The sequence below is a fragment of the Gobio gobio genome (assembly GCF_949357685.1).
Source record: "Gobio gobio genome assembly, chromosome: 10".
Taxonomy (NCBI): domain Eukaryota; kingdom Metazoa; phylum Chordata; class Actinopteri; order Cypriniformes; family Gobionidae; genus Gobio; species Gobio gobio.
The window spans coordinates 34,171,430-34,190,092 of NC_137116.1; the positions used below are offsets into that span (position 1 = coordinate 34,171,430).

Genomic DNA, 18,663 nt, shown 5'->3' on the forward strand with positions numbered 1-18,663 from the left:
TCCACACAACTGTTATTGTTGTTGGATTTTTTCTGTTCCTTTTTGCTCTTGTAAATTAGATGTTACTATGAGTAATGTTTTAAAATAAGGTTTTCTGCAGAATAACGTTATATAGCGTCTCTTCAGTCTTTTCAACTCCGCATACATGATCCTGGTAGTGACGTTCACAAAATAAAATCATTAATGGACGAGATGCACTTACTTACCTCCACAACAAACAACTCAAATACCAGTGGAAATTATGCACTAACACACAATTAGGTGTACACAGCACACAATGAGGTGTTCATTTGCATGATTTTTTTCTAGGAAACTGTGTCAAGCATCCTGCACCGCAGACGTTTATGCAATGTGGCACTGTGATTAAAAATAAATATTTAAAACTCATGTCAAAAGGTTGCTAACCCCTGGCCATTTTAAAGACCAGACCATCTGACCATTTATATTGCTTTTGTGCCATGTGCAGGCTGTCAGGAGAAGAGAAATGGTACAGAAATTCATGATCGACGCTCATTCACATTTCTCATTACAATATAAATATTAAATCCGGCCGCATGAAAACACTTGAGCATGTCTCTGCAGGCAGGCTTATGTTTAGACCGTACAACACTCTTCCTTTTCTGAAGGGTGGCCGGCCGGACATCTTCAAAATATTTAACTCTCTGGATTTATCGGATCTATCGTATGTGTCCATATTTTGTATGCATGTATCTGTCTGTATGTGCCTATCGTGAAATCTTGTATTATGGAATTGTGTTCGGGCCTGTGAAATCGATTATGGTGCCGCAGCAGGTCTGTTGTCACCTTATTTCATTGAGATTGATCTTACGGGTCATTGTTCTATGAGATCAATAATGGCATCAATACCCAGAGCCTTTCCTTGTCAGTCTCCCTCCCACCCAAAGAAGTGATTAACTGGCAACAATGACGGCTCCATCATGGCCTTGTTTTCCTTCTGCAGTTTTCAGGGCTTTGCTCTGATATACAAGAGAGGCTCCCCATGCGGCTTAAGCCGGAGTCTTGGGGGGAGAGTGGGATAGTCATGCATTATCACGCTTGTAGAGACAGCCTGGATCGGTGAGCGATATCTCTGAGCCTCAGTCTCTGAAGCTCATGAGCACAATGTTGTTTTCTCCATTATTGCCACATCTTGCTTTCTGCTCGTATCTATTGTCAGAAATGAACTATTCCATTACTTTTGCATGGTAGGAACAATCATTCAATAAATAAGCATGATTACAATTACGACTGCTACCTTTATTAACTGATCATGAAAAAAATTCCAACATTCTATTTAGAGGTACTACATCAAACGATATCAGCTCAATACTGCTCCAAACATCCAAAAAGGTATTTTAATGAATATTCTATTCAACATTTAGAATTACGATTACATTTCAAGAGCAACAAATGACGGTGTTAATTTGTGTTGTGTTATAATTGTCAAATAATTCAAATTTTCAGTCTGAATAATTAGATAGAAAATGATTACCATGCTGGAGAGTAATAAACATAATAATTATGAACCATGATTCCTAAGAAAACAACACAGAACAGGCCTAGAATAGAATTTTCAAATAGAAATAAACTACTGTTAAACATTTCTGAGCCTTTTTTTTGGAAGATGGTGATTATAAGAAGAAGAAAAAAAAAGAAATTGATACTTTAATTCTGCAAGGATGCATTAAATTAATGCAATAATCAAAAGTGTCAGTAAAGATGTTTATAATACATGCTGTTCTTTTGTCTTGAAAAAAATTATCATGGTTTTAACTAAAACATTAAGCAGCACGACTGTTTCTTGAGCAAATCAGCATATTAGAAAGATTTCTGAAGGATCATGTGACTCTGAAGACTGGAGTAATGATGGTGAAAATGTTGTTTTGCCATCACAGGAATAGATTACATTTTTACATTTATTAAAATAGAAAACAGTTATTTTAAATTCTAATACTATTTCACAATAGTAATGCTTTAAAGGCTTAATTCACTTTAAAATTTGAAAAATTTGATAAACTTCCACAATTACAATAACTTTATGAATCGGCGAGAATAGTTTTTGTGCGCAAAAAAACCCTAAATAATGACTTGTATAGTGATGACGATTTCAACACACGGAATCATGAAGCTTCGAAGCGTTATGAATCAGTGAGTCGAATCATGATTTGGATCGCGTGTCAAACCGCCAAACTGCTGAAATTTGGCGATCCAAACTGCTGATTCGACTCACTGATTCATAACGCTTCGAAGCTTCATGATTCCGTGTTTTGAAATCGTCATCACTATATAAGTCGTTACTTAGGGTTTTTTTGCGCACAAAAACTATTCTCGCCGATTCATAAAGTTATTGTAGAACCACTGTAGTGAGATGGACTTTGTAACGACGTCTTTAGTACCTTTTAAGGGTCTTGAAAGTGAACCGTGCATTGTGCCAATGAAGGCCTTTCAGAGCCATCAGATTTCAACTAAAATATCTTCATTTGTGTTCCGAAGATGAACGGAGGTCTTACGGGTGTCGAACGACATGAGGGTAAGTAATTAATGACAGAATTTTAATTTTTGGGTGAACTAACCCTTTAATAAATACCCTGATGTTTCCAAGCTTTATGGTGGCAGTGAACGGGGCTCACGAGTTTGAAGCTCAAAAAAGTGCATCCATCCATCATTAACATCAATACTCTACATGGCTCCGTGGGGTTAATAAAGCCTTTCTGAAGCGATTAGATGGGTTTTGTAAGAAAAATATCCACTTTTAAAAAATTTAAAGTAAAATATCTAGCTCCCGCCAGACCGCCTTCTGTATTCAACTTATGAAGAAAGTGTAACGCTTCTCGCAGTTGTCTTTTTCCGTAAGTTGAATACAGAAGACGGTTTTCATTTTAAAGTGAACTAATCCTTTAACTGTATTTTTGATCCAATAAATGCAGCCTTGGTGAGCAGAAGAGACTTCTTTCAACAACATTAAGAAATCTTGCCTAACTTTTGAATGGTAATGTAAATCCGGTATTACAAATCATTTTTGCCTTTAATTTCCCCTTAATTTCTGACCCTGATCCAAATGGAATTTTCTGTCTGGTGTGCCTTAAAATACTATTTTAATGTGTGATACTACAATATTACAATATACAAACTTATTTTGTGGAGGAATTATGCTCCACCAGTCAACAATCATCCTTATTCAGGTGCCTTTTCGTCTCTTTGCACTTGTGTAGCGCAGAGAAAATTATGAATGCTGACTCTGAAAGGATATTTAGATGCACGAGAGGCTTGCATGAAATGAGGCCCAGCATATTAATTTTCAAAGGCATTCACGGCGCTTTGAATGGCATTTTCTGATCCTGCCATTTCTATTCTATTTGCTGTGTTGAGTGTTCTGACTCTCTCTGAATAAACACCTGTGAGCTCACGGGCGCTGAATGTTTCTTCTCTGAGGTGCAGTACGTCACAAATAATTTCACCCCTTAATGAAGTATAACCACGGTGATGACAGCAATGAAACGATACAGATTTGTCTCAGCTTCAGTCATTTGGAGAGCGCAGAATAAACAGATGATGATAATAATAATGTAATGATCTCCGTGCATACAGCCTGGCCAAAAAAGTGGAGAGGGATATGCAGATTTGGGTTTTCATTGCTACACATGCACAAATAGAACCGTTCGGTGTTTTCAACCAGCTGCCTTTGGAATAATGATGTTGGAGTTTGCCAGAACATTTAGACAGTGTAGAGCAATGCTGCTTGCTTGATTACAGTTGGAATACATATTCATAAAGAAAGCCAAGTGGATTACGTGATTTAGACTCTGCTTAATTTAACACTAATTTCAAGTAGCATAACCATGAGACATTTAATTTTTCGCAGGTAAAGAGATTCAGCTTTTTCTTCACATTCTGTGACAAGGTTATAGAACGTCTTCTAAACATTGTTTACTAGTGCCGTCAAACGATTAATCGCATCCAAATTGCATTTTTATATGTGTGTGTACTGTGTATAATTATGTGTATTTGAATACACACATGCATGTATATATTTAATAATTTTTTTTATATTTATATAATATAAATGATACAGATATGTACAGTATATACACTCAAATATTTATTAAAGGTGCACTATGTAACTTTTCCGTCCGCTAGAGGTCGCCTATTCAAAACTAAGGCGTAGTTTGATGACACCACGTTTGAGCGCAGAATCTTGGGACATGTGGTCTTCACCTCACAGCCGGTGGAAAAGAATCGGGATAGGACTCGGGCAGAAATCATGTTCATGGGTGTGATTATTAACATTACTGTAGTATGAAGCAGAGCAGGACCGATTGTTGTGGAGCTGAGCAAGGCCGCTGGAGCGATTGTTAATGAGAGACGAACACAACAGTGGGACTTTTATTATGACACCGTCGCCGGCGCCACTTCCGCTTTTCCGGTCATGAGTATGAGGTAACGCAGCTCTGTTTATCATAGATACATCTGAGTGTGTGGAGAATGATGTTATGACGTTACACTGTGCGTTCGCTCGGCGGCTGCTATGACACTTGTTCACACTGCAATGAGAGTAAAGCATTTCTGCTAAATAAAACCGCAAACCAAGGGGAACGCAGAAATGGTGCCATTGACAGGCGACTCCCTAACACTTCCCGGTTTGTGGAGGAATTATGCTCCACCGGTCAACAATCATCCTTATTCAGGTGCCTTTTCGTCTCTTTGCACTTGTGTAGTGCAGAGAAAATTATGAATGCTGACTCTGAAAGGATATTTAGCTGTACCGAGAGGCTTGCATGAAATGAGGCCCAGCATATTTATTTTCAAAGGCATTCACGGCGCTTTGAATGGCATTTTCTGATCCTGCCATTACTAATCTATTTGCGGTGTTGAGTGTTCTGACTCTCTCTGAATAAACACCTGTGAGCTTTTCCGGTCATGAGTATGAGGTAACGCAGCTCTGTTTATCAAATTAGATACATCTGAGTGTGTTGAAAATTGTTATGCCGTTACTCTGCGCGTTCGCTCGGCGGCTGCTATGACACATGTTCGCACTGCAGTGAGAGTAAGGGTGCGTTTACACTTGTCATGTTTGGTTCGATTAAAACAAACCCTGGTGCGATTGCTTGGTTAGTGCGGTTCATTTGAACATATGTGAACGCTGCCATCCGAACCCTGGTGCGCACCAAACAAGCGGACCGAGGCCTCTAAAAAGATGGGTCTCGGTCCTCTTCCAAATGAACTCTGGTGCGGTTCAGTTGATATATGAACGCAACACGGACCAAAGACATGTAAATGAACCAAAAACAGGACTTGATGTCACAAGATGCAACGCTACAAGTCAGCTGATTTGGCGACGCGGAAAGATCGGTGTATCCAAAATGAGTAGAGGGCAAACGTGGAGCAATGAAGAGGTAAAGTGCCTCATCAACTGCCGTCTCTTTGCAGCAGATCTTTGTTTCTGCATACAACAGAGGAAATCCTGGTGCTGTTTTGAACATTTTATGAGCTCTTCGTGAGTTCTTAGCTGGTAAAAAAAAAAACATATGTACACGCATAAAATGATCGCGTTTAATCCAGCACACAGCATTGTTTTGAATGTTCGGTAAGCAAGCTCCATCGCGAAATATACGTCATAAAAGCCGACTAATCAGGTTGTGACAGTATCCCTATGCCTTTGGTTCGGTAACTTTAGGTTCGCTGTTAAAAATGCCGGTGTGAATGCTAAGCGGACCAGGACTATGTGTTTTGGTTTTTGGTCCGGACCAAACTAACCGAACTACAAGTGTGAACGCACCCTAAAGCATTTCTGATAAATAAAACCGGAAACCAAGGGGAACTTGGCGACTCCCTCACACGTCTCGGTTCCTTGGTAAAAATATGAATTTTCTCACGATTTACAAATAGTTGGAACCATTTGGGATATTGTAAGTACTCAACTGAACTAAATATATAACACTGGCCTAGTGGTTTTTGGATATTTTACTGCAAAAATGTTACATATTGCAGCTTTAAATATATAAATGTATGTGTGTATTCAAATATACACAAATGATTATACACAGTACACACACACACATATTATGTAAACGCAAACTTTTATTTTGGATGTGATTAATCGTTTGACAGCCCTATTGTTTACCTAATATTTATCTTTGTATAAATGTATTTTTATTTAAAAATAGCTTACGTTTGTTTCAGTTTAGTCCTTAACACTATCAAGAGTCAAAACAATAATTTCCCATTTTGATATTTGTCATAATTGTGCAGCTCTATTTCAGAGGTTTTTTATTTATTGATCTTTTTTTAATTAAAAAATGTGCAGTGTCATTGATTTGTCAATTATTCACTTTAATAAACAAATTATATTGTGACAGTCATGACCTGTCAGCGATGCTGTTACTGACTTAACATTAAAAATGGGTGTTGACATTTTTCTTGACAAAAATTCTGAGGTTATATCCTTAACTTGCATTATAAGTGCGCAAAAAAGAGAATAAAATTATAGGATTTGATCCATTTTTAAAGAATTTACAGTAATCTTGCATGAATGCAATTCTTCCGATATGTCACCAGGGTTTGAAATGAACACCTGCCAAATGAGGGTCACATATGTTTACTCAGTTTTTATATTGAGCGCGGCAGCGCACTCATACACGCTGTCTATGAATGTTCTATCTGTGACGCATAGACAGCGCATCAGTATCGAGTTCTCTTTCGCTCTTGAGCAAACAATAATACAGACTTATGCCAAAGTGCCCGTTTTGTTGAGTCTCCTCATAAGAGCAGTCTTAAATTAGTTAAATAACGCCTTAAATGAACTGAGAATGAGATGCACATGACAGTGCGTCAGATCTGCATCATGTTCGGCAGCGGCAGATCATAGTGACAGCAGCTAATTAACCAGTTGCTGTGATGTCTTGATTTAATGTTAATCAAAGAACAAAGGTAACAGAGAACATTTTAGCTTTATTAAGGATTAATCTATATTTAATATTATTTATGCAGTGTAGGCTGTTTGATAACTTTATTCAATTTCTGTATTTTCCTACCTGTTAGACAGAAGGCCACATGTAAATATGACATTTATTATAATGGTTTTATGTGGGGAATGTTTTAAATTTACTTAAATAAAATCTTATTTTTTTAAGCCTAATAAATGTTGAAATTGATATAGCTTTCCATTATACTATAATGTTGAATGTCTAATCATTAATGTAAAAAAAAATATCATTTTCATTTATCAGTTTTTTAAATCGATTAACAGCATATATAAGCTGTGACGTAGTTAATCTTTTTTTTCTTCTTTTTTTTTTTTTTTTGGCTAGTAGAAGTTCTGAATGGCCAGTAACTTAATTTAGTAGCCAAATTCGCCGGTGAGTGAAAAAGTTAATTTCAAACCCTGATTGTCACATAAAAAAGGTGTTTCTGCAAGTTTAATTGTCCAAAAGTGCTGGTTTATGCGTCATTAGGTATTATACAAGCCTCTTTTTCAGGTCCATGCAGGGTGATAAGAAATCTTTAATATGATGCATCTGGTCACTAGCACAGCTCTTGTAGCTCTAATATTGGCATGTTGAGATAAGATTGCCTCCTACCCCGTATTATACTACAAAAAAAAGTAATATTATAGCTGTAAACTTTAATAAATGTATAGGTGAGGTAGATATTTGGTTCTTGCCAGGTTTGCTTGTAGCTAACTTAAAGGGTGTCTTCAGGCAAAATGGTAATTGGCTTTTTACAGTATATATTGTAATATATGCTTAGCACGACACATTTTATATGTTATTTCAACTTTTTTAGTCATCAGTTTTGGATGGTGAGAATTTAAATTTTTAATGAAGTAAAAACTAATGGAAACAGAGATAAAATATGACACCACCTCATTTTTGATTAAGGAAACACTCAATTCCCCAGTACTAGGGTGCAGATGTGTGATATGGAGGCACACTTCGTATCACAATCGTAATTTCATACCACCCGTCTTTCATTTCTGACCAATTTCTTGTTATTAAGTCATATCGGCTGTGCCCCTCTCCCTTAGTGGCTACAGTACCTCATCATTTTCCTCTATTTCACCAAAACAGATGTGATTGCTGCTCTAGAAATGGTATCGACTAGTTCATTTCACCGAGCAGTGTTTAGGAAATTTAGAGACCTTCCGTATCTGGCTTTTCATTGAATGTTGCATGTGAGCAGATCCGCGGAAGAGGAAGAATCTTTACAGGGTTCTAAGTGGACAGTCGAGGGATCTCGCGTGCTCCAGATCTATGAGTGACGAATGAACCAATTTTTATCAGACACTGTGGGCTTATATTGAAAGCTGTGATGGAATGGGCCAAACACAGGAAATTTGGCCAGGCCACACATTATAGAAGAGAATTGTGCTGGAAAGGTCAAGACCATAGGATTATATCATTCTTACAGGGATATTTGGGATATCAGGGATAAAAGAAATGACAATTCTGTTATTATTTACTCACTCATATCTTATGATACCAATGTGAATGTATTTATTCCATGGAACACAAAAGCTGCTCTTTTACATCTGAGTGATTCTATAATTGGAGATACATTATGTATTTCAAAAAATGTAGGTGGGAAAAACTGTTCACTAACAGAAATTATTTCCTGTATCTTATTGAAAACATAAATAATTTTAATAAATCAGTGCTTGCCACACAATTTTTTTTTTACTTTTTTTTTTTTTACTTTTTTCAATTTCTTTATAGTATTGTTTGTCAATTCTGTTTCATACTGTCAACATTGTTACTCTACCTTGGTAACAGAATTGACAATTTTAAACTTTTTAGCGCAAAACTCCACTTACTAGCATAAATGCTAAGAGCATGTGGTGCTAATGAAATCATGATTAAAAGACTTTTAAACAACCCACTGTATTATTACAGTGATAAATTATGTTTTCCTTTTGATATTATAGTAACAATTTTGATGTTTTACAAAATAATACTTGGTGTAAGAACTTTTGTGATTAAAATATTTTCTCAGAGAGATCGCACATACCTTTCAGTGCTTCATATCTTATCAATCTAATGCCACCAATTTAAAGGCAAAGTATGGTACGGTAACAGAATTGACGCAAGATTTATGGACAATTTTTTTAAAAATTGAAAAGTTTAAAGTAAAAGTTTTTTTAAACAATTTAATGTTGTAGAATTAGGAAAATTGCTCTTTAGGGCTTTTATAAATAAAAAAATGATTACCAAAATATTACCACAAAAAAATATATATTACCAAAGTAAAATAAAATATTTTGATTACACAATGATACATGATGGTGGGAAAAACAAGAAATCATGATTTTCAGCTATAAGACATTTTAACAGAAAATATGAATTGGAATGTTCCAATTACTTCCATGGCCAAAGGTGTATAAAATCAAACACCAAGGCATGCAGACTGCTTCTACAAACATTTTTTAAAGAATGGGTTGCTCTCAGGAGCTCAGTGAATTCAAGCGTAGTACCGTGATAGGTTGCCACATGTGCAATAAGTCCATTCGTGAAATTTCCTCACTACTAAATATTCCACGATCAACTGTTAGTGGTATTATAATAAAGTGCAAGCAATTGGGAACAACGGCAAATCAGCCACGAAGTGGTAGCCCACGTAAAATGAAAGAGTGAGGTCAGCGCATGCTGAGGAACTCTTAATACTTCAGTATACCAAGACATGTTTGACAATTTCATGCTCCCAACTGTGTGGGGATGGCCCCTTCCTGTTCCAACATCTCAACCCGATAGAACACCTTTGGGATGAATTAGAGCGGAGACTGGCCTTCTCGTCCAACATCAGTGTCTGACCTCACAAATGCGCTTCTAGAAGAATGGTCAAAAATTCCCATAAACACACTCCTAAACCTTGTGGAAAGCCTTCCCTGAAGAGTTGAAGCTGTTATAGCTGCAAAGGGTGGGCAAACTCCATTTTAAACCCTACAGATTAAGAATGGGATGTCATTAAAGTTCATGTGCATGTAAAGGCAGGCGTACCAAAACGTTTGGAAATATAGTGTATATTGTTATGACCTGTAACATCTTGTGATCATAATGAGTAACAGATTATTAAAATAATGAAAACATTTGAAAAAAGCTGAAAAAAATAATGACTTTGGACACCAAATGTACCTGCAATTACAGAATCACCCAAACATTAAAAGTGAAAGGTGACCACAGCTGTGAATAATTAATTAAATTTCAGTCAAGCACAAATCTATTATTGCTTCAGAAGACTTGGAATATTGTGCATTAGTCGAATGATTCAAGGTCATTTTTGATAAGTTAAACCTTTTAAAACATTTTGTTAATTCAAATAAAGCTGAAATAAAATATGCAAACTTAAACTAAACAAAAATTAGAACTGTTGCCTTTGCTAGTTACTAAAATAAGTTGAAGCTCTAAAATTACTAATAAATAAAGAACTAAACTAAAACTAGGGTGGGGATGTGAACCAAATAGTAATATGTAATATATATATATATATATATATATATATATATATATATATATATATATATATATATATATATATATATATATATATATATATATATAAATAAAAATAAAAAAAAAGTGACAAATGCACATAAAATTACTAAAAATGAAACTAAAAAATATAAAAATTATAATTCAAAAATTAACAAAAACTATATAAATAATACTAAAATAGCAGTGGTATTGTGTTTTTTTTTTCATACTGGAGCTTTCACTGTATGGAAGAGAGCAGGTGTTAATTTAAGCTTCTCCATTTGTGTTCCACAGAGGAAAGAGCATGTGTTTGGAATGACATGATGAGGGTTGTAGATTATGACAGATTTTACATGTTTGCATTCTTTTTACATGTCAGACATATGACCATGAAATGGAGAGACTGTCCTTCATAAGGTGCTAACTGTTGTTATGTAACAAAGTATAGAGAATAGCTGCATTAAGGGTTTAATAATCTCATGAATATCTTCACATTTATTGTCAATAACTGGCTCAGATAATGTGTTCAGATCCCTTGAGTGTAGTTCAGATTTTAACAGTCAGACTGAGTATTTCTCTTAAGTTTATATGATTGTTCCCTTGCATAAAGGTTTTGTGAGTGCAAGCTATTTCCAGGCTGAAAGGTTTTTTTGTTTTGTTTTTTTTCCTTCTTCAAGACTGAAAAGCTCTATCCCCACAAGTAGGGATGTCGAAAGTACCAGTGCTTTGCAACCAAGTCGATGCTAAAACGTAAACATTTTTTTAACAATAGCAGTCTTTCTAAAGTTTAGCTAGGCAAGTATCAACTCCATACCCACGCACTGTCAGACTGACAGGTGACTGCTTTTGAGTGCTCACATGCATATTGCCTGCATTCAAAGGCATTTCTTGTTCGAAATAGCTGTCTTGGTGTGGCAACAATAACAAAAATACTTGAAGGCTATTGGTTTGATTTTATTTGTTTATACGGTACGTTTTAATTTAAAAAAAAATATTAAAAATATAACTTTTTGTTGTGGTATCAAAACTGTTTTTGAGTATTGTGAAATTTCACTCCCTTTAGTTTCGACAACTAAAATTGGCGCCATGACATCCCTACTCGCTTGTGAAGACACCCTAAAACATCTTTCTGTCACAGTGGTGTCATTGCTCACATTGTTCTCTGAATGATGGAACGTTGTGTTCATTCTCTGAATAACGTTTTCCACTGCAATCATTTTTCAGCGTGATCCAGGACAAGTTCTGCGGGATCATCAACATCAGCGTGGAGGCGCTGCACGATGTTATGACGGAAGACCCTGAGACGGCTACCTTCAAAGAGTAAGTTTGATTCTCTCTTTTTGATGACACTTCTCCACGGAGGCATTTTGTCTGCCTAATGACCTGGAAAATAGTGGACAAGGGCACATGCTGTCATGGCAGGGTGTTTCATGAAACAAATGCTCAACATTAGGAGAAGTGATGGTCATGTGTGTCACAATGTTTGTATTTGTTACATTATATAGTATTGTAGTACGTTACGTGTGTGTATGTACAGTGAGGGAAATAAGTATTTGAACACCCTGCTATTTGGCAAGTTCTCCCACTTCGAAATCATGGAGGGGTCTGAAATTGTCATCGTAGGTGCATGTCCACTGTGAGAAACATAATCTAAAAAAAAAAATCCAGAAATCACAATGTATGATTTTTTAACTATTTATTTGTATGATACAGCTGCAAATAAGCATTTGAACACCTGAGAAAATCAATGTTAATATTTGGTACAGTAGCCTTTGTTTGCAATTACAGAGGTCAAACGTTTCCTGTAGTTTTTCACCAGGTTTGCACACACTGCAGGAGGGATTTTGGCCCACTCCTCCACACAGATCTTCTCTAGATCAGTCAGGTTTCTGGCCTGTCGCTGAGAAACACGGAGTTTGAGCTCCCTCCAAAGATTCTCTATTGGGTTTAGGTCTGTAGACTGGCTAGGCCACGCCAGAACCTTGATATGCTTCTTACAGAGCCACTCCTTGGTTATCCTGGCTGTGTGCTTCGGGTCATTGTCATGTTGGAAGACCCAGCCTCGACCCATCTTCAATGCTCTAACTGAGGGAAGCAGGTTGTTCCCCAAAATCTCGCAATACATGGCCCCGGTCATCCTCTCCTTAATACAGTGCAGTCGCCCTGTCCCATGTGCAGAAAAACACCCCCAAAGCATGATGCTACCACCCGCATGCTTCACAGTAGGGATGGTGTTCTTGGGATGTACTCCTCATTCTTCTTCCTCCAAACACGTTTAGTGGAATTATGACCAAAAAGTTCTATTTTGGTCTCATCTGACCACATGACTTTCTCCCATAACTACTCTGGATCATCCAAATGGTCATTGGCAAACTTAAGACGGGTCTGGACATGTGCTGGTTTAAGCAGGGGAACCTTCCGTGCCATGCATGATTTCAAACCATGATGTCTTAGTGTATTACCAACAGTAACCTTGGAAACGGTGGTCCCAGCTCTTTTCAGGTCATTGACCAGCTCCTCCCGTGTAGTTCTGGGCTGATTTCTCACCTTTCTTAGGATCATTGAGACCCCACGAGGTGAGATCTTGCATGGAGCCCCAGTCAGAGGGAGATTGACAGTCATGTTTAGCTTCTTCCATTTTCTAATGATTGCTCCAACAGTGGACCTTTTTTCACCAAGCTGCTTGGCAATTTCCCCGTAGCCCTTTCCAGCCTTGTGGAGGTGTACAATTTTGTCTCTAGTGTCTTTGGACAGCTCTTTGGTCTTGGCCATGTTAGTAGTTGGATTCTTACTGATTGTATGGGGTGGACAGGTGTCTTTATGCAGCTAATGACCTCAAACAGGTGCATCTAATTTAGGATAATAAATGGAGTGGAGGTTGACATTTTAAAGGCAGACCAACAGGTCTTTGAGGGTCAGAATTCTAGCTGATAGACAGGTGTTCAAATACTTATTTGCAGCTGTATCATACAAATAAATAGTTAAAAAATCATACATTGTGATTTCTGGATTTTTTTTTTTAGATTATGTCTCTCACAGTGGACATGCACCTACTATGACAATTTCAGACCCCTCCATGACCCCAATTTCAGACCCCTCGCCTCTAAGTGGGAGAACTTGCAAAATAGCAGGGTGTTCAAATACTTATTTTCCTCACTGTATATAGTCAAACCAAAAATTATTCAGACACCAAATATCATTTACTGGTGGGTGCAGGACACTATAGTTTATTTATGTAAGTGAGGATAGCAAAATAAAGTAAACTGTGACAGATTATACCCAAAAATTCTTCATACAGTGGACTACCTGTAAAATTTATAAAAAATTGGGACCAATATTATTCAGAAACTTTGACCTGACCATGTTTTTCTAAAGGGATTTCTTTAATTGCTAATGTGACCTTTACACCACAGACTTAACAAAATTAAGCATTGCTTGGTAATTGGTTGACCTAAATTGGTATTATCTAATCGTGTACTTAAATTTAACAGCTGACAGCTGATTGGTTGATTGTAATCCATTACATAACTTTCTATCAAAGTTATCTGACATTATCAAGATGAATTTATTAGTTCTTGTCATATTTTATTACAATTTTCTAAACTATAGCGAATAAACTGTGATAATGTGAGAAAATGTTGGTGTCTGAATACATTTTGGTTTGAATGTTGATTTCAATGAGTAAACAATTATTTGTGGTGTTTTTCCTACTTAAAATAGGAAACTATAAAATGTAAACATTTGACATTTTCATGTAGAAAAAAGAAATATATTTATTGAAAACATCAATTTCTTTAACCAGACATCTGAACAAACACATTTATCCAGTTTTTCATGTATTACAAATTTCATATTTAATAAAAAGTAGCATTTCAAATTCAGCTATTGCTCTCAGGCATCATTGTACCATCGTGGAACACAAGTATTACCAAACATATCAAGTTATCATATCTATCTTCATCCTCATCTCCATCTTCAATCTCACCCTCACTCTTTCCCTGCCGGATTGTCACTATGACCCTCATCTTCCTCATCACAGTATGACACCTCTTCCTCAACTGGCAATTGTGTTCTATACCCTTTTTAAGTGCTATAGAAAATAATATGTGCAGTTATAGTATGTGAATTACTATTCTTATAAGTGCATTACAAAATCATGCAAAAATGCAAATAAATTTAGAGAATTCTAGCTCTTTTTCTTACAAATATACTATATTCTTACAAATATACTATATTTGTATCCAACCCAGTGTGTCTAGTATGGCCTTATGCGATTCCATTATGGTACAATGTTGCCTTGAGGCACACAGTTTTTTGTTATTTACTCTAAAACATTTGATGATATATAATGTAAAGTTCTTGAAAATACTTCTTTACTTACCATTGAAGGTGACTCATATTTTTTGTGGGTGATTAACTGGATGGAAATGAGTGAAAAATGCACTTTTCATTGGAGATCATATGGAGCCATGTGACCTGTGCACATGTACTGAAAAAGGACACAAAATGGACCCCTGTGGGTCATGTGACCACTTTTTTTTGCACTTTCATTGATTAGTATTTGAGTTCTTCTTCCCTGAGATAGGTTTGAACAATACATTTTTGTTCATTTTATTAAAAATAAGCTAAAATAGACTATGTTGCCTGGAGGCAACACCTTACCATAGACTAGAGGGATATACAGTAATCGAGGAGTATAAATACAGTGTCGAGGAGTAACTAGTTACATGTAGGTAATTTAATTACAAAATAAATGTAACCGTAATCTGTAACAGTTACTGAGAAAATGTGTAATTAAATTAGTTACTTATAAAAATGTTACCAATTACACAGAGGGTTACACCTGAATATTTTCTGTAAAAAGCTAGGATATGTTGAATTATATGAATGTGTTGCTTTGCCTGTTTTTGATGTGTGCGGTGTCTCCTGCCATTTCAAGGCCGTTTAGTAAAGCGATGCTATTCTGGTGGTTTATCTGATTTTGATTGGTTCTCTTGTTTGAATTTACAGCACACCACTTCTGCCAATTACATCAATCCACATTGCCGCTGAAATCTTTAGGCTAAAATCTGTCTGATAAAACCAGAAAAGTCTGATAAAAGCTGAAAGCTTTAGGCTACAACCTGAGTGATAAAAATGTGTTCCAGTGCTGAAATTTAGAAAGGGAGCAAATATAACAGTTCAGTGCAAATGTTTGCCATCTATTAAAACGCTATCGACATCGAAGATTTCAATGTTGAACCTGAGGAATCATCTCCTATGATTAATGTTAACCTGAAGCGCCAGCTAGTGGACACATCTCTCTATTAGTTTGTCCCATTTTGACTTGCAAAATAGAGCTATTTAACTACACAACGATTGGTCATTAAGTCTAAACAATATTTTAGGTGGAATATCATTTTTATTTAAAACAAAAAACAATACCATGCATGTTATGACAGCTACAGTGAGGGGGAGTATGAAACTAGAATCTATTCTTGCTTCTGTTAGTGAGAAATCAATATTAGGCCTTATATGGTATAATGTTTTCCCTTCACACATAGTTGTAAAAAGAATACAGGCATAACGTTATGCAATGTGAATTATCTCTTCATCACGGCACCTGTTAGTGGGTGGGATATATTAGGCAGCAAGTGAACATTTTGTCCTCAAAGTTGATGTGTTAGAAGCAGGAAAAATAGGAAAGCGTAAGTATTTGAGCCAGTTTGACAAGGGCCAAATTGTGATGGCTAGACGACTGGGTCAGAGCATCTCCAAAACTGCAGCTCTTGTGGGGTCTTCCCGGTCTGCAGTGGTCAGTATCTATCAAAAGTGGTCCAAGGAAGGAACAGTGGTGAACCGACGACAGGGTCATGGGCTGCCAAGGCTCATTGATGCACGTGGGGAGCGAAGCTTGGTGTGGTCCGATCAAACAGACGAGCTACTGTAGCTCAAATTGCTCAAGAAGTTAATGCTGGTTCTGATAGAAAGCTGTCAGAATACCCAGTGCATCACAGTTTGTTGCGTATGGGGCTGCATAGCTACAGACCAGTCAGGGTGGCCATGCTGACCCCTGTCCACTGTCGAAAGTGCCAACAGTGGGCATGTGAGCATCAGAGGTGGACCACAGAGCAACGGAAGAAGGTGGCCTGGTCGGATGAATCAAGTTTTCTTTTACATCACATGGATGGCCGGGTGCATGTGCGTCGCTTACCTGGGGAACACATGGGACCAGGATGCACTATGGGAAGAAGGCAAGCCAGCAGAAGCAGTGTGATGCTTTGGGCAATGTTCTGCTGGGAAACCTTGGATCCTGCCATCCATGTGGATGTTTACTGCCACAAAGCAAAAATGGTTCAGGAATGGTTTGAGGAGCACAACAATGAGTTTGAGGTGTTGACTTGGCCTCCAAATTCCCCAGATCTCAATCCAATCGAGCATCTGTGGGATGCGCTGAACAAACAAGTCCGATCCATGTAGGCCCCACCCCGCAACTTACAGGAATTAAAGGATCTGCTGCTAACATCTTGGTGCCAGATACCACAGCACACCTTCTATTATATTCATTCATTACACACAGACTGATATGTTTCAAATGTTTATTTCTTTTAATTTTGATGATTATAACTGACAACTAAGAAAAATCCCAAATTCAGTATCTCAGAAAATTTGAATATTACTTAAGACCAATACAAAGAAAGGATTTTTAGAAATCTTGGCCAACTGAAAAGTATGAACATGAAACGTATGAGCATGTACAGCACTCAATACTTAGTTGGGGCTCCTTTTGCCTGAATTACTGCAGCAATGCGGCTTGGCATGGAGTCGATCAGTCTGTGGCACTGCTCAGGTGTTATGAGAGCCCGGGTTGCTCTGATAGTGGCCTTCAGCTCTTCTGCATTGTTGGGTCTACCATATCGCATCTTCCTCTTCACAATACCCCATAGATTTTCTATGGGGTTAAGTCAGGCGAGTTTGCTGGCCAATTAGGAACAGGGATACCATGGTCCTTAAATCAGGTACTGGTTGCTTTGGCACTGTGTGCAGGTGCCAAGTCCTGTTGAAAATGAAATCTGCATCTCCATAAAGTTAGTCAGTGGCAGGAAGCATTAAGTGCTCTAAAACGTCCTGGTATACGGCTGCGTTGACCTTGGACCTTAGAAAACGCAGTGGACCAACACCAGCAGATGACATGGCACCCCAAACCATCACTGACTGTGGAAACTTTACACTGGACCTCAAGCAACGTGGATTGTGTGCCTCTCCTCTCTTCCTCCAGACTCAGGGACCCTGATTTCCAAAGGAAATGCAAAATTTACTTTCATCAGAGAACATAACTTTGGACCACTCAGCAGCAGTCCAGTCCTTTTTGTCTTCAGCCCAGGCGAGACGCTTCTGACACTGTCTGTTGTTCAAGAGTGGCTTGACACAAGGAATGCGACAGCTGAAACCCATGTCTTGCATACGTCTGTGCGTAGTGGTTCTTGAAGCACTGACTCCAGCTGCAATCCACTCTTTGTGAATCTCCCCCACATTTTTGAATGGGTTTTGTTTCACAATCCTCTCCAGGGTGTGGTTATCCCTATTGCTTGTACACTTTTTTTCTACCACATCTTTTCCTTCCCAATTGCTTCCACTTTGTTATAATACCACTAACAGTTGACCGTGGACTATTTAGTAGTGAGGACATTTCACAAAATGGATGTATTGCACAGGTGGCAATCTATCACGGTACCACGCTTGAATTCACTGAGCTCCTGAGAGCAACCCTTTCTTTCACAAATGTTTGTAGAAGCAGTCTGCATGCCTAGGTGCTTGATTTTATACACATGTGGCCCTGGAAGTGATCGGAACACCTGAATTCAATGATTTGGAGGGGTGTCCCAATACTTTTGTCAATATAGTGTATATACAGTACCGGTCAAAAGTTTGGACACACCTACTCATTTATGCATCTTTTTTCTGACAATTTCTACATTGTAGAACAAAACTCAAAACTATGAACTAACACACACAGGGTTATCTAGTAAACAGAAAAATAAATGTTTAAATGTATTGTATTATAAATGTATTATATGCTAAATGTTTTGTATTTTAGGCTTTTCAGAGCAGCCAATATCTGGGGAGATGACTGAAATTCACTATAGAGACAGAGCGACACGCGTCATAATCTGAAGACCACGCCCACCGGGGGGGGAAACAATCAAACCGTCTCCATTGA

General features: G+C 37.5%; 1 protein-coding gene across 1 annotated transcript in view; it reads left to right on the forward strand.

Moving 5' to 3' along the window:
- ipo11 (importin 11) overlaps positions 1-18,663 on the forward strand; it is a 232,764-nt gene that overhangs the window by 187,699 nt on the left and 26,402 nt on the right. Inside the window, exon 28 of the mRNA XM_079826503.1 lies at positions 11,688-11,783. Within this exon, the coding sequence (XP_079682629.1) occupies positions 11,688-11,783 (96 nt within the window). The remainder of the gene's footprint in view (positions 1-11,687; positions 11,784-18,663) is intronic.